General features: G+C 37.7%; 1 protein-coding gene across 6 annotated transcripts in view; it reads right to left on the minus strand.

Annotated features, from left to right (window-relative positions):
• Positions 1-23526, minus strand: part of ARHGAP12 (Rho GTPase activating protein 12) — a 142404-nt gene that overhangs the window by 23782 nt on the left and 95096 nt on the right. For all 6 annotated transcript variants that reach the window (XM_074946187.1, XM_074946186.1, XM_074946185.1 and 3 more), the window contains 4 exons: positions 19858-19983; positions 10903-10977; positions 8330-8391; positions 4129-4210 (listed from right to left, as the gene is read on the minus strand). In XM_074946187.1, coding sequence (XP_074802288.1) covers positions 4129-4210; positions 8330-8391; positions 10903-10977; positions 19858-19983 — 345 coding nt within the window. The remainder of the gene's footprint in view (positions 1-4128; positions 4211-8329; positions 8392-10902; positions 10978-19857; positions 19984-23526) is intronic.

The following is a 23526-nucleotide window of genomic DNA, read 5'->3' on the forward strand; positions in this document are numbered from 1 at the left end:
GCATAGATGCATTTATATTGTCCTATTGCAAACCTCACCAAAGAGATCATAATCGAAAGTGATTGCCACAAGTGAGATGTTAGCAGCCATACCAAATCTCAAGTAGCCTGACTAAATTTAAAGTTAACAGTCCCTTTCCTTTTCCTCTAAAGGCACTAAAAGGTACTTGCATAACTATGGCATCAAAATGATTTTTTTTTTTGCAACATTTCTGTCCGTCATCATCATCAAAACATACTGAAAGTAGATTTTGAAGTTTTGCATTTGAGCTTTAAACACTTTTTTTTTTTACACTGATAATTTTGCAGAACTGAAGATAGCTCAAAGGAGCCAATTACCATCCCTTACAAACAAACTTGTTACTGTTGAGCTAGCCTTTTAGCCTACAAATATTTGATTCTTTTCTGAGAATACAGCATTTCTATATTGTACCCACACTATACCAAACAAGGCTGTCTTATTGTATGTAAACTGGTATGGTGTTTTGCATCAGTTTTCTGCATGCTGTGCAGTAAGACATCCTTGACATTTTCCTCTTATTTCAGCTGCATTATATGTCCCATGATGCATAATGCGACATGTATGCAGTCATGTGATCATAAGGTATTTCATTTATAGCTATATAGCTATATTTGACAGATTTCAAACAGATCATTCAAATCAAATGCATATAAATATCCTCCAAACATCCTAAATTAGTTGCATTGTTAGAAAGAATTAGACATAGGCCCTAAAAGCTGTTAATATACTATATCATGCCCTCCATTAGTCAAAATACTAGTGGTTCCAGTGACTGGTACAATGTGGATTAGAATCCACTTCATCGGTACTGGAGTTATCTTTGTATTTAGTTCCATTAGGGTGATTACAGGATTATTGGAATATACCCATTAATTTTTACCTTATACAACCTTAATGCATTTCGGAAAAAAAAAGAGAGAGAGAGAGAGAGAGAGAGAGAGAGAGAGAGAGACAGAGACAGAGACAGAGACAGAGACAGACACAAACCCCAGAAGATATACAGAAAACATGAAGCGTTACATAAAATGGCATGAAAATTACTTCAACTCAGTTAGCAATTCTTGGAGAAATGAGGTGTCTTTCAAATTTATTTTAAGATACTGATCGTGAATAAAATAGTATGGTGCAAGAGGCATGTAACAAGAACACATACAGTGATAGCTGAAACAGGATCACAGTTTACATAGGTGACAGCAGGCCGACCACTGAGAGCATTTTTCCAAGAAGAAAACAGCGAGAGCAGGAGCTCAGGAATTAAGCCCCACTGGCAAAATGACTTGGTGAGAAAAAGGAAGAAAAATGATGAAGTCACAAAGCAATGCACAAGAGTAAAAGCAAACACATCAACAACTAGGTAACCACTAAACAAATATTTTTTCAACCAGATGATGGTGACATGAAACTCGGGTCTTAAATAGGATTCAAGTGAATCTTAACCATGACTGTACAACATGTGTTTAAATATTCTTATGGGTTGTTTCTGAAGGATAAGAGTTTACAAATGACTGATGAGTAATTTTTTAAATATTGTATTTTTTTTCATTGCACAGGGAGAGCAGAAAAGTGCATAAGTATGTATACACAGAGATATACAGTCTTTGAAAACAGATACTCTCCCTTGATAATTTAAAAGCTAGTTTACACTGATCACACTGTAAATATCTGTCTCGTTTCCAACACTGCATACCTTAAGGTACTAAATAGAAAATATTTTACCATATAGTGGACAAGATATGTACTTATATTTAAATTAGATCAGTGGTTCCCAAACTTTAACAACCTGTGTCACAGAGTTTAAGGCCAGAGAGGACACTATATCATGGGGTCTGACCTCCTGTATTTTACAGGCCACCACACTAATCCCAACAATCAAAATTAGACCAAAGTATTACAGCCCACAGGAGACTAGCTATGTGCCACAAGCAGAGAATAGGTGCACTAGTGCAGGAAGCCCCTGGGATAGGAGGAAATAATTAAGTGAGATATACCTAGATGATCCTGGTAAGTGACCCACATGCTGCAGAGAAAGGCGAAAAAACCCCAAAGTCACTGTCAATCTGACCCCAGGGAAAATTCCTTCCTGATGCCTTATATGATCAGTTAGATCCTGAGTATGCAAGCAAGAACCATCCAGCCAAGCACCCGAGAGAGAGAGAGACTGTTCAGCGCCATCTCAGAGACCTGGCCCTCTGTCGAACCTCCAGTCGGAGATTCTCTCAATTGATTTGGAAGATTACAGTATGCGTTATACCTTTAGCTACAGAAAACTATAAAAACGATTAGAGGGTACCAATAACAGCAATATGCTTTAAAGGGGAGGAGTCATCTTTATATATGGCAGACTGAATATCAGTTCTCATGATCATCTGTAGTGAACATGCTATGTTATAAAGCGGGGTGGTGAAATTAAGCTAATTCGATTCCAGTCAGCAATAAAAGGGAGAAAAATTAAGTTTCTATTCCTGTCGAATCTCATCACTTCACTAATACATTTCCCACTCCCATGCTCACCTTTCCAGGGTCTCCAATATTTCTTCAATATGCCATGTTATTACATTTACATAAAAATCACATGCATTGCACAGAAAACCATTTAAGTGTTTATATGTAATTGATTTTTTCCTTTATCATAAAATGTATTGCTTGTAGAAATATCTTCTACCCAGTATTGGATGCACAAGTCATTTAACATTTGTTTCCTTTATCCTTTTAAGTGTTTCAAGCTCACTTTCTATGCATCCTCAACCATGCTTCCACCCCCATGCACACCCTCTCCTGTTCTTTCAATTCATTCATATTGTGTGAACATCTCCTTAGGTCACTAGGTCCACTCCCTATCATATCCCAATATGATTAACATTGCCTCATTCCTTTTACTCTTCATTTTGTTCTGCCCCACCCCTATTTTTTTTCTTTCCTTCCTATCACCTCCTGATCCATCCTAGTAGCTTCTGTCCTTACCTATTCCCATTGTGCTTCCTGCAACCATCCACTCGACTGCTACAGCGCAACAGAATGGCAAAAAATGACAAGATTTCTAATCTCTGAAATGAAAATAGTCCTTCAGAAAAATTGTCAATACCAATTTGCTGCTTATACAGTGTGAGGCAGCAGAGGGTGAATCAAGTAGAAAAAAGTTCCAGAGAGTATGCTAGAGTAATAGCATATGCCAGTCAAATACAGCTGCTAGAATTGCAATCTATTCATTAGTTTTCAAATAGGACTACATACTTAATATAAGAACTTCACTAATCTTGTACAAAATCTAATATTGAAAGAAAATGGATAGCAAGACATTTCTGAGATGTAACTGGATATATACATAATCACTGAAACAGTAACTGCTGTTCAACGTGGGATGGATATAAATTTGAAGAACTTTCAGTCGAAGGATACCCTTAAACACTGCCTTTTGTCTATTGGACATACTGCATGTGAAAAAATATTTCTTTCAACATGCAGCATAAAACAAAATTCAGTAAAGCATGGATTGTAACATGACAAAAGCTCAGAAGTTCTGCCTTCTCCCCTATCCCTTAGATTGATTCGCAAACACCAGGAGCATAATCTATGAAGTACATACTGGCTGATTCAGTTCTTCCAGTGTAATAATTTGAGCTTTACAGTGTTTCCTTTATTATTTAATTTTATGTATTTATTTCAAACTTACCTCAAAGTGTGAAAAATATCTTCAAGCTACTAACTAATCCATGAACCAAAAAACACACACAAAACAGACCCAATTCAGAAATGCATGGTGAGAAACAAATCAAGGACAAATTTGGTCTGGAGCATCTTCTGCAACCTGCTATCTTTTGATTCAATTCTGACAAATTTGAAGACAACCAAAAACCCTTTATGAGTTTCTAAATTAGTGCTGATAAGAATGAATCACAAGATTTTCTGTAACACGGAAAAGAGTATATTTGGTTTTCTTCTTACCCATCATCATAATTGACTGCTACACTACACTATTTTCCTTGTTTTGTCATTTTTTGAATCATGTAAGTACCTTTTTATATAGATTCTACAGATAATTGCTAGAATTTATTGTGCTTAATCTGTTCCACATTTAAATAAAGCAAAAAGATAGCCTGAAGTACTTACCCAACCAGTTCCAGTTCCTTGGGTTTTAGTAAACAACAGCGATGAACCCTGTAATACTGCCCATGACGACATCCAGTTCTTTCTGCAATTAAAATACTGACATTTATATTTGTTTTCAAATAAAATTAAAAACTACCTTACATTGTCCATCACTGCTAGAATGCTGATCTCTGTGTTAGCACAATTAACTACATATATACTCATTAGTGATATTAGTAAGTCTTTTGATTGCTACTATTATATTTGTGATGGGGAACTTATGTTAATAGCCCCAAGCTGGCCATCAAAGTCTAAACCAAATAGAGCTATTTAGTAGTGAAAGCCACGAGTTTCACTAGAAGAAACACAGTGTATAATTATGACCTCAAAGATGCTAATTTAGCCTGCCCAAACTGCAGGGTATTAAATAGGTTATGTCAAAGCATTGCATAATCATGAGACTGACTGATCATGGTACCTCATACCTACACAGGATGTAAGTGTACCACATTTGACAGAATACACTGATTTGTATTTGGATTGAAAGAATATTTGTTGCGTGTTTACAATGCAGAAAAGTACAAGTCCATTACTATTTCTGAACACCTATTCCCTTGAGGTAAAAAAAAATCTTGAGTAGCCATGTCTTCTAGTCTTATTGCCTAAGTATGAAATAATAATAAATAGCTTAGCAAAATAGACAGGGTGGCCATACTGCTGCTTTTCAAGCAGAAGTCCATAAACCTAAATGGCTATACTAAACCTACCTGCATAATTTTTAAGGGCTTGTTTGGAACAAAAAATTTAATATTGCATGTGAGTTCAAGCAAGACACTAACATTCAGAACACTCCACATTTTAAATTAGACTAAAGGAAAAGTAGACCTGAGTTAAGTAGAAAATATTTTTACATTCATGCAACATTTAAAATAAAAAAAGGTAGAATTCCAAAAGTTGTCTCATAACAGACTGTCCATACTACAACCTGTATATTTATTCCTATTTATAATTTAAGTGGCCATCTATGGCACTAAGCAAAGGGTCAGAGAAATCAGAGATGAAGATCACCACCGAGGCCAGAGGTAAGATTGAGCCAGTACTCTGTGGTATATCATACTGACAATGCTTTGGTGGCCAACTGGTTTCTGAAACATTTCAGCTTTCATTTTTTTTAAAAAGTTTAGTTTATAACTCTTACATCTGAAAAGAGAATACTTTGAATGTGAACACTGCAGTCTTACTGATGCCACACATGGATAAATTATCATTCTAAGTAACGTGAACTGCCTCACTCCTTTCAACACCAACAGTTAACTGTTTCACAGCTTTTCAGTTTCATCCAACAGTAATATATACCCCAACTTCAAACTAGCACTCCAACATAAAACTTTAGCCGATTGACCTCATATGCCTTCACATCAATTATATCAGCACATGCTGAATCACTTAAGGTTTTGTTTTAGAGTGCAAGTTTGATGAAGCTGGGTACCTATTGCTTTTGAGTATCTGTTGGAGATGGAAATGAAAACCTTATGGAGTACTGGAGTGAGTTACTGACTGTTGTAGGCAATAAGAAAGTGGAAAGGAATGCACAGGTCTTTCCTTTTAAGATATTTCCATGTCTTTAAGGTTTTGGGTGGATGCTGTCGCAATCTTCACAGTCACAAAACATAGTCTTTGTTTGTTAATTTCCTAGATATTTTTTAATGCATTTTTGATGTACCTCAGTGAATAGCACCAGAGCCAGGGAGAACAAGAGCTGTACCTGCCTGGAAATCAGAGGGAGAAACTGACCTTCCAAAGCTCTTCCTGTGTTGACCCTCCTGAAAATTGTGAGAAACTGTGATGTGCCTCAATAAATTCTTTGTCTCTAAGATTTTATCACCATTTTAAAAGTTACTGAGACTAAGTACACCAAAAGCAGCCCTCTGTTTTGCAGTAACAGCATAACCTGTCAGCTTGAGGGAACTTTAGTAAAGGAGTCGCTTTCCAACACACTCCATGTGGACTTCTAGAACTTGGATACAGCCAGATACAGTTGCAGCACTAGGGTGCATGTGCTTGTATTACACCAGCAGATATGTCTATTGCTCCCCCCATTCCCTGATGGAATGAAGCATACTTCTCGAACTTTAAATATGCCAGTGCAGGACAGTTGCAAGAGTGATGGCCACCATGTTGGCCAACACAAAGGATTAAACCAGTGACCTCCACAGCTAAAAGCCTTTACAACTTATCCTAAAGGGTCAGGCTCTCAAGCTGTCACAAACATGCATCCTCTATGGATTTGGCACAAAACGTGACAACACACTGACCAGTGAGTTACACAAGCAAAATGTATGATAAATGACTGAAACATGTATTTTACGATTCAGACCATAATTTACAGATCATCATAGTTTAAAAAAGGTTTCGTACTTAAAGTGATCTATTCACTGTGTGAGTCACACGTAACCATACTAACCTCTCCCAGATCAGCAGCAGGATTTGAACCTCTTGACCTTCAGATCCCTTACTACTAGAGCTAAGGAATAACTGCTAATGCCTCCATAGACCTGCTATTGGAGGAGGACTTAACACTTTCCCAATGGGTTACACAACTGTACTAGTCAACAGTAAATGGTTAATGATCAGGAAGCACGGATTCTATCCCTAGCTCTGGGAAAGGAGTCTGGTGTTATAGTGGTTAGAGATAAAATAGCCAAACCAGTGTTAGTCACTTTGAAAGTCAGCATACTACAGTGGATAAGATTGGGGTTTTTCAGAGATCTAAGTTTTGTATTGGCAATGATATTGTATAAATGCGCTAATTTAATTGAACAAATTAGGGTGGGTGAATTTTGGCAGCTCTTCATTAACTGTTCTAGGTTGGGGTTGAGAATTGTTGTCAATAAGGGTAGTGAATTGCATGGAAATTTAAACAGCATTTAAAAAAGGGGGAGATTTGAAGTCCTAGACTTCTTTCCCACCTCAGGAAGCTTTCCTCTAGCCTTCAGAGGGTATTTGGTGAAGGAGACACTGTGATAGTGTTTGCACAATGATGATTTGTTGTTAAATTAGTCTTGGTGCACATTTTCCATTATGGCTAAAAATTATAAAATGCTCTCTGGATTAACACTACTAACGTGAAACTGATATTTGAGGAATCAGTATGAGGCACCACAATGTACACAAAGGAGGAGATCCCAGAGTGCTCTAGATTTCTTGCAAAAGGGGTACAAAGAAAAGTGAGACAATCTAGTTGGGAAAAAAATTGCCAAAAGTGGTAATAATCTAACTTATTCTTTTTGTATGAATTCATTTTTCAAACCATTTAACCATTTATTTTTACAAAATAAATGGTTAAAAGCTCCTATTAAAACTGAACTCTAGTGCAACCTCAACTATAGTGCAGTTATAGCACAGCATCAAAATACACCTCACACCAATCTCTTTGAAAGTTTTTTTTCCAAAGTGCAAACAAAAGATGAAAGTGATAGTCAAACTTTCATCCACAAAAGAAATAAGAATACAGACCAGAATATTTCCTCTCCTATGAGGTATAGTGCTAGACAAGGTTAACTAGAGGCAACAACTGAAGCTTCTCTCCCCTCCAGGGAATACAACTACTCTTGGAATACAGGAGAAGAATTAGTACAGTGTTGTCTAAAATTTAAAATTAGCTTTGTTATGAAAGTCACACTTCAGTTCTATAAAGGAAGACTTGTTTGAAGGGAAAACGAAAAGAACAAAGTTCTAATTACATTGCTAATGCCATACACGATTAATACCTTTCATCATCATATTCTTTACCAATCAGTTTAATTGGTATTTGGAAATGAACAATTTGGATAATTACAACAAAAACTAATTAGGTGAATCTGTGGATTGAGTAATAATTGCTATAGCCTCACAATATCGCACCCAAATGCAGTATGAATGAGCACTTTCAACTAAAGCAGGATGATATCCAGAGACCTCACATACCATAGTCAGAAGTCCAGGATCTTTCGTCCACATTTTTAGCTTTGGGGTAGGGAAACTCTTGTCCCAAAGAGAAACTGAGGCAAATTCACATAGAAGTGTTACAAATTCTATCCAGAATAAAGAGGTTATAAAAAAACTGATTAAAAGTCCTACTATGAAAATCCTAATATTTGCTATTGCATATTTACTTTGATAAATAGCAATACATAGAACTAGAATACGAGGACCAAGGAGATATAATTAAGTGTAAACTTACCGGACTTTTTTCCCATTTTCTGTAATTTTTGTTACGTTTAATAATCCATACTTCTCTTGACCCTGTAGGAAGACCGACATTAGACAAAGACGACGACATTACATTTATGAACATGGGCCTCTATGTTCCTATTCATCAGTAGGATAAGCATTTGGCAATAAAATATTTTCACTGATATGACACTTGCAGAAATTGAATTATGTTTAAATATATGCATAGTGATGAAAACAAGATGACAATGGAAGGTTCATCATTACTATTCAATAAGTGGGAAGCTGACCCTATTCAGGGCCCCATGTACTCTGTTGCAAACTAATTTCTTTGACAGTTTGAGGCAGCAGACTGGAAATTCTGTGGCAGCTTCAGTTTGAATTAAGGTTTGTAAATGAAGGTAGTTCAACACATTGATGACATACTGTACGTCCTCTCTTAAAATGATTGGGCTAATTGAAGACAAATGTGTTTAATTTAGCTTAAACATTGGAAGTGAAACACTGCTTTGATGTCTTGTGTATTATTGCCCACCATGAAGGGCTTAAAGATTAAAACTACAAACTGCTTTGCTATGCTTTGTCAATTGAAGAAATTAATTGGTCAGCATCTGCGTAAATTTGTAGATCTCTTAATGGCTGATTAACCACGCCACACAGCAAAAAAAGTGGTATGCAGGTGCCATGGGGTTAAATATTTTCCGATGTTATGCAACATTAAGAACATATACAGGAATATTTATCAAATTCTCAGATAAAAAGGAAACTTTATACTTGTACTGTTTCAGATTTGCAGAATGAAGTAATAAATATAAATTCTGCTACTTCTTGCTTTGTTATATGCAGTTTAGTTGTAGCCATGTCAGTTCCAGATATTAAAGACAAAAGGTGGGTGAGGTAATGTATTTTATTGGAGCCACTTCTGTTGGTGAAAGAGATGATGTTTTGAAACACACAGAGCAATTTTTCAAATCTGGGAAAGGTACTCCTAGTGTCAAAGCAAAACGCAAGGTGCAGCATAAGAAGTTAGCACATATTGTAAGGGACCATTCAAGGCAGAGTGGCCTGTTAACACCGCTGCAGTCATAGTACAAAAAAAGAGGGTGTTAGTGGGTTACGGATCATTATAATAAGCCATAAATCCAGTGTTTCTGTTCAATTCATGATTTTTAGTGCCTAGCAGAGTAATGAATTTAAGCTCCCATGCTCATCTCTTGAAAGTGTTGTGTAGGTTTCCTTTGAAGATGAAAACTGATAGGTCAGATATACAGAGATTGCTTTGTGAAAAGTATTCATCCACAGGTGACAGGGTGTTTTTGTCCTTTATCATTTTCCTGTGAGAGTTCATTTGAGAACACAGCGATTGTCTGGTTTCACCCCCCCAGTTATTTGGGCATTTACTGCACTAGATGAGATAAAATCCAGATACTTCATATACCATATACCAGCTGTTCTCAACCAGGGGTACGTGTACTTCTGGGACTACACAGAGGTCTTCCAGGGGGTATGTCAACTCATCTAGATATTTCCCTAATTTTACAACAAGCTACATAAAAAGCACTAGAGAAGTCAGTACAAACTAAAATTTTATACAATGACTTGTTTATATTCCTCTATATACCATACATTGAAATGCAAGTACAATATTTATATTCCAATTGATTTATTTTATTATATGGTAAAAATGTGAAAGCAAGCAATTTTTCAGTAATAGTTTTGTATTTTTATGTATATTTTGTAAGCAAGTAGTTTTTAAGTGAGATGAAACTTGGGGGTACACAAGATATATCAGACTCCTGCAAGGGGTACAGTACTTCGGAAAGGTTGAGAACCACTGCCATATACCACATGCCATGATAGGATCCACCTATCTTGAAAAACGTGTTGCTGGACCTTAAAGGTTGCACAGGTCACCACATAAAACTAGTGAAGCGCAAGCTTTCCTTCCAAAAGCTGAGCTATTGCTAGAGCAGAATGCACACTACTGACTTTCATTAGGTTCCCATAATTTCAGTCTCTCTTTAGCAAGACACCAGTGGTAGCACAAAGCTCAGAAACAACAGTTGTAATTAACTATTACACGTTACTAACAATAGGAAGTGCTTCATGCCTTTGACATATCAAACTGCCAGCTGAACAAAAATAGTGGAGATTTCCCTTTGAGATGCTAAATAACTTGCCATAAACTATTTATTCCACAAGCAAGTCCTAACTAAATACTTTGAAAAAAAATTTAAGACATTAAAGAAAAGCTTCCTATCCCTACAGGGACGTTGTGAAGATATTATTGTTTGTGTAACATGTAAGCATGTTACAATCTCAAATAGGCATATGAGATACTGAATCCTATTCTAAGAAAAAATCATTCAATCTTTTCTTTTCTCACATTACTGGATAGAATCTAAATCCTAATGTGAGTCCTTTTTAAATGTAATTTCAGAAGCAGATGCAAGCCAACAGAGAGAAAATCCTGAGACACCTTTACTTTGTTTAAGAGCACAAGCAGACTTGCTGTTTTAAACTATCTAGTGCACCTGTTGCCTGGCATCTACATGTCTATTATGAGACAACTTGCATACTGACTGTGGCTTGGTGCTTTGGCGAGGAAGGAGAGGACTCATTTTCCGGACAGTTGGATTTTGAAGCAGCTGGATATTCCTACAAGAAAAATAGATGATGCAACCAGTTATTCTCTTTCCTACAATAATATTCTTCATACTATCAATCCTGGAAAGAAAAAACACAAAATCATTTTACAGTCTCAGTCCTGGACTACGGATTATTTTTTGAAGCATAAATAGAATACTAATTGTTAACCTACCTAGCAGGAGCTCCTGCAAGGTTTACAGAATCCAAACGAACAGAGTTAATGTGGACATGTTCACTGAAAAGGAACAGTAACCCCATCTTCACTATTAGTTTACAATGCTGCTTCTTAATATAAGCAGAATTTTTGTATGGTATTATTTTAAAAATTCACCTGTGTTGTCAAAAGATAAATCATGTTCTGGATACTAATGTGTTCTGGGTACGGTGGGAATACCTGGCATTAAGCAAGAAATGTTCAGAGGAAATATGCCTGTGCTTGGTTGGTAACTGTACAAATACAAAATTACTTTAACATGTGGATAATTATTACATAGATTTTGCTAAATATTCTGAAGTAATTTTAGTTAAATTTCTTGTAATCATCAGTGACTAGAAGTTTCTGAAAAAAGTGCAAGACAATCAGGTTTACTGAATTAGGATTAATTGTGCCCTAAAAAGGGAAGTGCTAAATCTCCAACTGAAAAGAAAGTCATCCAAAACAAAAGAAAAAATACTTAAGTGTTTTCTCTGAAGCTGTTTATGATCATTCTGCATTTGAAAAGTTTGTGCAATTCTCCCCTACAGATCTTCAGTGGGGCTATTTCATAAGAGACACTGTTTGATTTTACCTGTTACTGATGGAAATTCTCTTTCTTATTTACTTTCCCAGGTACTTCTCCAAAGGTTTGACCAAAACCAGATTAGTAAACTGTCTCACTGCACAATATTAAAGCATTAATTTTTCTAAGGGCATGCGTAACACTCATGATATAAATGTTTGAAATCTACCCAGGAGTCTAACTATAGTAGTAGCACACTAGCTTTTTTACAATCATGGTCACGAAGAGCATTAGAGTTGTAGAAAAGAATCTGAATAATAAAATTCAAGTTTCCTGATTTTACTTCACTTCTAAGGAAAGACACAAAAATCTCCTCTGATTGTCACACAGAAGCGTAAATGTGGACAAATACGTACAAACACCATAGTGTGTATCGCCTGCTGCTGCTAGGCACTGAGCAGGTACTGATTGACATTGCTGAGTTATAAATTGTGAAGTGAACTTTTGTAGCCCACTTGGTGACCTATACTGCTGCTGCTGCCACCCACTTCAAGTGCTCCTTTGACTTCAGAGAAAAAGTAGTAATTTTGTTTTTTTCCCAGAAATTATTTCCTAGAAGTTAGATGTGTTTCAACAAACACTGATCTGTATTACTATCTGCACCTACCAAGCTACGTGCATTTTAGATTGGGGATATAATTTTTCCCTTTATTTTCCATTAGTGCTATGAAATTTTAGGTGGCCTTTTTTTAAAATTTAAACAGGAAAACTCCAATGCATCTGATCATGGGCCACCCCTCACCACATCCCATTCCATCCAAGCCAATGAAATGCCACGATGGTCATCCATCCACCCTCCAGTGGGTACCTCAATGATCTGAACAACGGTTGTGATATTTTCGAATTCCACTTTCCATTCAAGATTAGCTTTTTGCTACTCTCTATATTTTCATCTTTCCTCAGAACATTTGCACATTAGCATAGAGACTGCAGTTTTTGTAGAGCAGTCGCAAGTGCACACTGCCTCACCAGAGCATGTAGTAGGCTCTTACAGCCAGCCATAAGAGCTCACTAGGTGAAAAGGAATTAAACTATTACTCTGAATATGCATTATATATGCAATGCCTTGAAATGCCCAATGCAGTGGCTGTATCACCTGTCAGGGATGGTCCAGATAATACTTAGTCCTACCATGAGTGCAGGGGACTGGACTAGATGACCTCTAGGTCTTGAGGTCCCTTCCAGTCCTATGATTCTATGACCAACCATTTCCTAGCTTGTTTTGAAAGGATAGGTATGGGGAAAAAGGAGGAGGTGTGGCACTGTACATCAAGAACATACACTTGCTCCGAGGTCTAGAAGAAAGTGAGCAAACAGACCTACTGAGAGTTTCTGGGTGAGGATAAAAGGCAAAAGAATAGTAGCGATGTTATGGTGGGGGGGGTCTGTTGTAGACCACCAAATGAGGAAGAGGAAGTGGATGAGTCATTCTACAAGCAGGTAACAATTCTATTATTGTTATTATTCTATTTCATTCTATTAGCTAACACATGAGCTAGTATTAATGTGGATTTTAACTTCCCTGATATCTGTTGGAAGACTATTACAGCACAACTTAATATGTCCTGCAAATTCTTAGCATGTGTAAGGGACAACCTTCTGATTCAGAAAGTTGAGGAAACAAGAAGCGGGTCATCCATTTGGATTTGGTTTTGACCAACGGGAAGGTGCTTGGGAACTTGGGAGGAAGTGATCATGATCTTACAGAATTCAAGATCCTATGGAAAGGAGGACATGAGAACAGCAAAACAAGGACATTAGACTTCAAGAAGGTGGATTTTAACCAACTCAGAGAAATAGTAGGCAAGGTCCCATGGAAAGATCAATTAGGATGAAAAGGAGTTTAAGGAGGCTGTCAGTTCCTAAAAGATGTGATACTAGAGGCTCAAGCTATTCTGACGCACAGGAAATGTAAGAAGAGCCACAGGAGGCCATGTGGCTGCACAATGATCTTTTTAGCTATCTAAAAATCAAAAGGGATACATACAGGAAATGAAAGGAGAGGCATGTCACCAAGGAAGTATATATGGGAATGGCGCAAGCATGGAGGGACAAAAATCAGGAAAGCCAAGGCAAACAATGAGTTACAGCTGGCAAGGAATGTTAAAGACAACAAGAAGGGGTTCAAACATGTCAGACAAAAGGGAAAGGTCAAGGACGGTGTGGGTCAGCTGCTCAATGGAGAAGGTGAACTGGTAACATATGACGTTGGAAAGGCAGAGGTGCTCAATGCCTACTTTGCTTCAGTCTTCTCACAAAAAAAACAACATGTGACCGTACAACTAGCGAAGTTACCATAGACAATAAAGGGGAAGGGATGCAAATCAGGATAAGTAAAGAACGCATTAGAGATTTTCTGACCAATCTGAATTAATTCAAATCAACAGGGCCCGATACTATTCACCTGAGGGTACTAAAGGAATTAGCTGAAGAAATTTCGGAGACACTGGCAATAATATTTGCAAACTCATGGATGACAGAAGAGGTCCCGGAAGACTGGAGAAGGGCTAATATAGTGCTCATCTTTAGAAATGGGAGAAAAGAGGAGCTGGGGAACTATAGACCAGTCAGCCTGACTTCAATATATGGGAAGCAACTAGAGCAATGTATAAAACATTCAATTTGCAAAAACCTGGAGAATGACATGGTAACAACTAGCAACCAGCGTGGCTTTACCAAGAAAAAACCATGCCAAACCAGCTTGATTTTTTCCTTTGAAAGGGTAACTGATTTGGTGGATAGCCGGAATGCAGTGGATATAATATACCCGGACTTCAGCAAGGCTTTTGACACAGTCCCACATGACATTCTGGTAAGTAAGCTGGAGAAATGCGGGCTTAGTGGAACTACCATTAGGTGGATGCAAAATTGGCTAAACAATATATAGAAAGAGTAACTATTAATGGAATGATGTCAGATTGGAGGGAGGTCTCAAGTGGGGTTCCACAGAGATCTGTTCTGGGTCTGGTGTTATTTAACATCTTTATTAATGACCTGGTTGTAGGAATAGAGAGCATGCTGATCAAATTTGCAGAGGATACAAAGCTGGTGGGGGGAGGAGGGATTGCCAACATTCTGGAGGACAGAATTAAGATTCAGAGGAATCTTTATAAATTGGAGAACTGGGCTACAGACAACAAACTGAAATTCAACGAAGACAAATATAAAGTGCTACACTTAGAGAAGAAAAAACAAATGCAAATACAGAATGGGAGATAACGGGAGTGGCAGCAGCCCTGCTGAAAAGGATCTGGGAGTTGTGATGGATCACAACCTCAACAAGTCAAGAACATGATGCTGTAGGAAGGAAGGAAGGAAGGAAGGAAGAGAGAGAGAGACAAAAAGAGAGAGAGACAAAAAGAGAGAGAAAGACAACTTTAGAATGCATTAACAGAGGTATACCTTGCAAGTGATGGGAGCTGATAGTACACTGCTCTACTTGGTGCTGGTTAGGCCTCAGCTGGAGCACTGTGTCCAGTTTTGCTCACCAATGTACAGAAAGGATGTGGAGAAACTGGAAAGGATCCAGAAGTGAGCAAAGATGATCAAAGGGATGGAATTCAAGCCATATGAGCAAAGGCTGAAGGAACTGGATATATTTAGTATGGAAAAAAGGAGATTGAAATGTGCCATGATAGTAGTCTTCAAATACTTGAAAGGCTGCCATAAAAAAGATGGAGAAAAGTTGTTCTCCCTTGCCACAGAGGGCAAGACAAGTTCAAACTACAGCATAGCAAAGTTAGATTAAATCTCAGGATAAACTTAACTCTAAGAACAGTAGGACAATGGAACAGACTGTCTAGGGAGGTTGTGGAAGCTCTGTTGATGAAGGTTTTCAAAAAAGAGGCTGGATAGCCATCTGTCTTGGATGGCTTAGACACAACAAATCCTGCATCTTGGCAGGGGGTTAGACAAGATACATTCCATTCTAACCCAATGATTCTATAAACATTTGTACTAGTTGCCTTTAAAGTCAGCGCAAGGTCTTTGTATTTGTGCAGCTGGATTTGAGTTAATCTACAACAATCTCTCCAATGTGAACAAACTGCTGCAAGTGTTACTTCTTTCCTGGCTCACGCTGTTTCACCTAGTTCCACTCTACAAAATAGCGCCCAACTCTCTGTTTGGTGCTATGAGATAGGTGCATCAGGGACCAGAGAATATAATGGTACAACCATAGCCATAAGGCAGGCTGAGTATGTATGTGCCAAAATGGCAAAACACGACCACTGGTGTGTGCATGGCAAAACCAATTTATAAAACATTTGCTCAGTCTGCAACAACTTCCTCAGTTAGTATAGACACACCCAAGGACAACCCAGTGATAACAAGAAACCTTACTCCAGGAGAGTCTTTGGTGAAAAACAAGGCCTACAAAATTAAGCCTAGAACCAACGGAGCCCATTAAATACATGTCAGTAGTCCTGATTTGGCTGGACCATCCCTGAGTTTTGAAATTAGACCAAGAACAGGATTTAATGATGTGGGCTCTTCCATAGGCTAAGATAAGCATCTAAAGGTAAGTCTGCACTGCAATAAAAAGCCCATGGCACTGAGTCTCAGAGCCTGGGTTCGCTGACTTGGGCTGAGGCTGAGGGGCAAAAAAATTACAGCGTAGACATTCAGGCTTGGGCTGGAGCCCAGGCACTGGGGGACCCTCCGGGTTCCAGAGCCCAGGGTCTAGCCTAAGCCCAATATCTACACTCAATATTTAGCCCCACAGTCCAAGCCCAAGTCAGATAACCTGGACCAGCTGAGGCTGTGCTGCAGGTCTTTTATTGCAGTATAGACGTTCCTTAAGTGTCTGAATGCTTTTAGACGCCATAAGTCATTGAATATATGATTCACCAGAATGCATACACCCCCAAACTTCCATAGCCCCCAGGCCCCAGCTTAGGTGAAGAATGATCTCAACATTGGCAAGTATGTAACTGGTGACACACTGTCAAGAACATGGCAATATAATGGACTACTACAGCTCTTTGGACAGAGTCCTCACATCAGAGTAGAGAATTGCCACTTCCAGAAAAGCAAAGATTAAGAGATTCAATCTAGTAGAACATAGTGAACAATCACCTCTGTAGCACTTTTCATCCATCAACCACAAAAGGCTTTCCAGGGGAGGATAAGCACTTGTGCTCAATGTGTGTGTGGAAACTGACACAATGCCACAGAACCAGTGTGGTGCTCTATCTATTGGACCACACCTTTTCCCTCAAATACTAGTTCTATATATAGTTGAGTATTTTAATTTTTTTCCAGCAAGCTGAATGGGGATTTGTTTTTGCTTTGTTTTTCAATATTCTACTTGCTCTGTTGCCAGGTTAAAGTAATATTTTAATAAAAGACCAAACAAAATTAATAACTTGTAATATTACCAACAGGTTTTTAAAATTCAGGTTTACTGTTCACTACTTATGTTTCCTGTTTAGTTTTGTATTCACCAGCTTTGAAAATGAAAATAATTAGCAAAAATTTTCAATATCTGGCTTGCAAACACAGCAGAACCTTCATTTTAAAAAGTTGGAATCTTTATAACACTTTTGTTTTAATCTCATTTTTACAAAACCTTAATTCTGATTTAACCTAAACAGGTTGAAGTAAAAGTGTTCTTCAGTGTGTGAAAGCAGCTGTAGGAATCAAAAGTGCTGGCTCCAGGAGGGGGCTGAGGGTTGTGGTATGGCCTCCTGCCGGGCAGGACTTACCTCCGGCGGCTCCTGGTTGGTGGCAGGCACAGCGAGGCTAAGGCAGGCTCCCGGCCTACCCCAGCCCCACACCGCTCCCAGAAGGGGCCAATGTGCCCCTGTGGGGGAGGGAGAGGAGAACATGGCTCCATGCGCTGCCCCTCTTTGCAAGCACCGCCACCGCAGCTCTCCTGGCCAGTGGGAGCTATGGGGGCAGTGCTTGCAGGCAGGAGCAGAGCACAGCGGGAGACCCCTGCCCCCTCTGCTCACAGGGCCACGCTGGCCACTTCTGGGAGCGGCATAGGGCCGGGGTAGGGAGTCTGCCTTAGCAGCAGCCACGCTACACCACTGGAGATCTCGATCGACTGGTTGGTGACCACTGGCATAGATGAACCGAACATGATCACGAAGGACAGTATGGTTCGAAGTGATCAGAATAAACCTTACAATGGAGCAAGTCTTGGTAAGAACAATACAGAACTTGGACCAGTTTTAAAGAAAATGGGAAACAATTGGCTATTTCAAAATAAAATATACCAACACTGTATAGTTTTAAAACCATTTGATACTATAATATAGGTATAATGTGCCCCTTGGGTAGATATAGGTGTATTATTGAAAGCATTATATACATTTACAATATGTTTATTTAAAAACAAACAAACATGGAATAGTTAAATATTGAGGGAGACAAAACATGGACTAGTAAATGTTAAAGTGATACTGACTTCAGACACTGAAGAAATTAAAGCATAATAATGTGTTTGGTACTGTACAAGGCATAAATATAAGAATCCCTGACCTGAAGGGTTCTATGACAGCTTTGCCTGTTTGATTCCCATAATGAAGAAGGTATAGCCATTTATGGCCTGCATGAGTAATTTACCAGTGTTTCTAAAGATGTTGCACCTGTCAGTTTGATACTGTTTTAAATGTCAGAGTAAACATGTGACATCCATTTGATGTTTTTTCAGTGTAGAACTAAATCTTATCAGTATTAGGAATTCAGAGACTTCCTGTCTATGTTGCGGAGATTTTCCCCAAAATTCAAACAGGATAAAAAATAGTTCAACTGAACGAATTATAAATCCAGTTGGTGACCTAGTGTGGGCAAGGTTTTTGGGCAACTTGAAACATTTTTATTGAAACAATTTAGTGAAATTGTTTTAAAAACTGGTTAGAAACTTTCCTAGTATAGACGGTGCTTCAAGGCTAGATGTTCTATGTGCTCTCAGTTCCCACTGAAGGCAGTTGAGGACACTCAGCACCTTACAGAGTTAAGGTTTCAGCAATGACTGGAAGAACCAGGACACTTTTGATTGCAAAGCTACCTATGATTTCCATTAAAATCCTGGGACTGATTGCTCTGGATGAATTATGAAAGCTAGAAACTCATCAGGATACAATGCTAGTTTAATTTCTTCATTTATATTGATACCTATAATTTACTGAAAGGATCTTATGGTAATAACTAATTCAGCTATTGCTAAAATCAGGGGGTAAAAAGGTATAGTGGGCACACTTGTCCCTTTAATTTTGCTTAAGATAAATTTCTTTATATTTTGTTAGGTGCTAAGAGGGCCTAAGTGAGGGGACCATCAAAAATCGCTGTGCAAGGAGAAGCTTTTAAAAATGAGACAGAGCTACTAAACTCAGTTGATCTCTGGAGAGAAATTACAGCCACATATTTAGCACTTTCAATACCCTGTAAATAAGCAAAAATAGCTCCATGTGACAAGAGCATATCCTCAACATTATTAGCTGAATTTCTCTTCACCAAAACAAATACAATGGAACTCGTATATTTGTTAAAAGAATAAAGTCACTACGTATTTCTACTGTTACTCCCATCTTAAAGGTAATATTTAGCTTGGCAAATACCATGTGTGTCTAATATTACTGTGACAGTGAAACCCATATAAACACCTATTGAAAAAGAAAACTATAAATGTTTGCACTTCACCAGTGTTTTCATACCATATCTCTGTTGCGGACAATTCAAACCTTCAGATACAAGATACCAAGCATTTTACATAACTGATATTACATTGCTAAATATTATCCATTTTTAACCAAACATAGGTGGTTTCTAATTAGAGGCAAGTAAATGGTATTGAACATCCAAAGCCTAAATTAATGTTAGTTAAAATTCATCAGCCAATCAAATGAAAGCTTATAGAAATAGTTTGGAAGAAAGGAAAACAATCCAATAAAGATTAAAAAAATAAGCTACTCTATTACAAATTAAAAAGAAAGATACCAGTTTATCAAGTTGTCCTTGATTTTACTGAACATTTACATACACTGCATGGTACGTACCATAGAAAAACTGCCAATAATGAATCCTTCAGAAATTAGTGTGAATTAAACATTTCACAAACCAGACAATGGCCAAAATTCTAACATGCTCTTTAACACATTCTTACCTTATCATTGGTGTCCAACACAATTGTGCTGTGCCTCCACTTTGTTAAAACAATTGGTTCTTGTAACTTCCTGTCCAGACTCCTACTCTTAATTATTTCTCTTTGCTGCTGTGGTGAAGCATTATACTAAAGAAGAGAAAAATCACACTATCAACAGGGTCAAATTTATACTAACATAAAACCCAGATTATTCATCTGTATATTTTCCAACAGCACAATTTTTTATAACATCACTGATTCAGCCATGAAACTGCAAACAATAGCCTTTTTTTTTTTAACCCTATGTCTTGAAAGCTAAATTGTCTGGTGCTGTTTTCTGCAGAGGTAAACAGGAACTAGCCTGATGTGATCCTGCATTGTACTGTCATCCAGGTTTGAGATTTCTGGTCCCGAATTCTTACTGCCTGCACCTGTAGGCACTGGGAATGCCACCAAAGCACTACAGTGTTATCAGCCACTCTTCAGAGTGGAACTAACATTGGATTTAGATCTTTACTATCCACACTGGGAAGTGTTAAGAGCACCACAAACAGTTGTATAAAAGGGGTGTGTCATGTCACCCTATTGTGATACCTCTGGATCAAGAACTATGATAACATCTGAGGGTGTACCGTCCAACCTTATTTGGCCAGAAGGCTGGTTCGTGGGGGAAGAAAGGAGACACTGTAGGGTAGTCTATTCTGATACAGAAATTCCTGTCTCCTAGTGGTGGTAATGCAATAACTTTACTTCCTAGACCAGATTTATGCTACATTTAAGCAAAGAAAGATATATTTAAGAGTAAAAAGATGCAATTTAGTTTAATATCCGACAGTATCCAAAGATGCATGACTTAGAGAAAGGCATGAAGTCTATAAACGGGGCCATGCGTATTCTGTATAATACTAGCCCTAAATTTTGCAGCAAGACTATCATCTCTGGCACGATAGCACTAAGTTATCAAGTGCACAGAAATTCATGTAGCATCCAAGTAAGTTAAAAAACATTCCAAACAAAGCTTTTTATTGAATATACAAAACAGCAAAGACGAATGGTATGACATTTTAACAAAAATCTTGTCTGGGATTTCTTTCTGGGGCAATGCTAAAGTCGCAAAACCTGTGCTTTGGAACACACTGGACAACTAAGATTGTACTTGTTGATTCATTACACAAGGGACTGTAATCCGCTGGGCACGGCCTATGACAGAAGCAGGACACCAGAGTTATTAAAATGTAAAAAGGGGATGATGACACTGACCTCAATCGTAAAGTGCTTTAAGACCTACTGATGAAAAGTGTTATGTAAGAGCTAGGAATTATTATTCTCAAATTTGCCACTGACTCATTATGGTGACATATGGCAAGTCAACCTCTTAATGCCTCAGTTTTTCCATGCATAAAATGGGAATAAGGCATACTGATACTTATGAAGCACTTAGAGATCTACTAATGAAAAGTTAGATGAATGTAATGAATTAACATCCTGAGCTGCACCACGCTCCAATAAAGGGTCAACACTGCTACTACCATGGCAGATACCATGTTTATGTTTGCAGCTTTTCATTTTATTGTATATAGGATTCATGCTTCAACAAAAGATGTGAAAAAAACAGTGATTTTTCATGTCTTACTGAAATATTTCAACATGCATCATAGGAACAAATCACTCCAAATGGAGAACCTCATGCTAAAAAGAATAAAATTTGGTAACTGTGTCTAAGACAGATTTATAAGTCTCCTATACTAGTAAGAATTATTTCAGATTGAGAACGCAGAGCCATATTTATGTATCATGGATTCAGTACACATTTGCATGACAATTGTAACAAGTACAGTAAAATAGTGAGGTGTGTGGGGCTCTCACAATTTGTTCCCCTGTCAAATCAGAGCTGAATGGTCAGCCATTTAGTCTTTCAAAAGTGTTTTACCTCCATGTGTGCTGGAGTGCATCTAATCTCTGGTTACTTGCTTGCCAGGGAAATATCTACTTCGCAGCTATCTAGTCCACAGCAGCACTCTCACAATTCACAGTATATCAGCAGCTAAGCATTATTTAGAAACCTGGCCCATATTACAACTAAAAACTGAACTGTTTGCTATGGGACCATGCTTACAGTTAACTCAACTTCTAGGATTCAAACAGTGTTCTCTAAAGCACTTAAAGCAATTTAAGGAATGTATAGGCTGAAAACATATTAGCTATTTATTTCCTGCTACGGAAAAATGGGGTTACTTCTTAATTTGGTAATATTAGCCAGCATCATTGTGAATTTATGGCAGTCTGTGTATGCTTCTGTATTTGATGGTTTTATTTTTAATATGCTTTTAAAATACTGCACAAGTTCAGAGTCCAGGATAAGTGCTTTGAATTCCACTGAAATAAAAATTAAATGTATTATTTTAAAATAAATGTTAAATTTGTAAAATATGCAGGGCCTAACTGTACATGATCTATAATCAAAGGTGCCACTGGTACCATCACAAACCATGAGGAGACTTTACTTAATAGGACAGACAAGTCCATTTTGAAGGAGAAGGAACCTGTAAGGCAATATAAAACCTAGGTTTCAAATGTTTCTGCCAAAAAAGCAGAAGACAGAAACAGAGTTCAGGTATGAAAGTCTGATGACAGCCTTGTTAACATTCAGTGACAATAAGCAGTGCTTCTTAGCAGCTTAAATACTTTGCATTGCTAATGTAAACAGTGTTAATATACCCTGTAAATTTTCTGAGAGAACATTTGCCATTTTTCTATTTTCTCACATTGCAGGTGTCAAATAAACATCTTTACACTTGAATGTTTAAAGATTGTTTTCATTTCCTCTTCATTGCACAATATACCTCAAAAATAGTGGAAACAATAAAATGAGGATAAAGCTGGTATACTTCTAGGCTAGAGATAAACCCTAGACTTTAAAAGTACAGGAAAATAATCTATTTACTTTAAGACTTATTGCTGTCAAGTCATTTTTCTGAACCTACTAACAGAAACAACGGTCTCCCATGTGACATGCTTTCAGGCAAGATTCTTTATTAATACTTAATGCTGCCTTCAGAAGTCATTTGACATAGTCTAGGCACTTCTGAAAAGTATGTTAATTTCTTCTCTATAAAAGTAAATGACTGGCTTTTTTCTTTTTTAAACATCCCAGCATAGAATGTATGTAGTTTACATGAATTCCATCACCAAATATATCAACCTTCTTCTTCTTGTTGTCTATACAGTTATGCTTATCGACCTGACCATTGTTAATTAGTCTTTGGAACTGGCAACAAGCAAGGATCATTTATAAGGTTAAAGTAGGCATGTCCAAGATTATGGATATCCTGTTGCCACTGATGAAGTGGGTTTTAGCCCACGAAAGCTTATGCCCAAATAAATTTGTTAGTCTCTGAGGTGCCACAAGGACTCCTCACTTTTGTTGGTACTCTGTAACCAGAGGACTAATACTTAAGAATGAGCTTGAAGGTTAAAGCTCATGTTTTAGGGCATACAATAAATTGATCAACTCAGAAGGTTAAAAAGGTATCGTACTATCGTCCCCACGTATAACTAGATGATGAAGGGGGCTCCAAGCTTTTCACAGGGTGTAACATTCTTAATTGAGATTATTAAGATCACTATTGTCCCCTCCCAATCACAGTCACATTACATCACTGTGACAACTACAGCAATATATTTACATGA

The sequence above is a fragment of the Natator depressus genome, chromosome 2, assembly GCF_965152275.1.
Source record: "Natator depressus isolate rNatDep1 chromosome 2, rNatDep2.hap1, whole genome shotgun sequence".
Classification (NCBI taxonomy): domain Eukaryota; kingdom Metazoa; phylum Chordata; order Testudines; family Cheloniidae; genus Natator; species Natator depressus.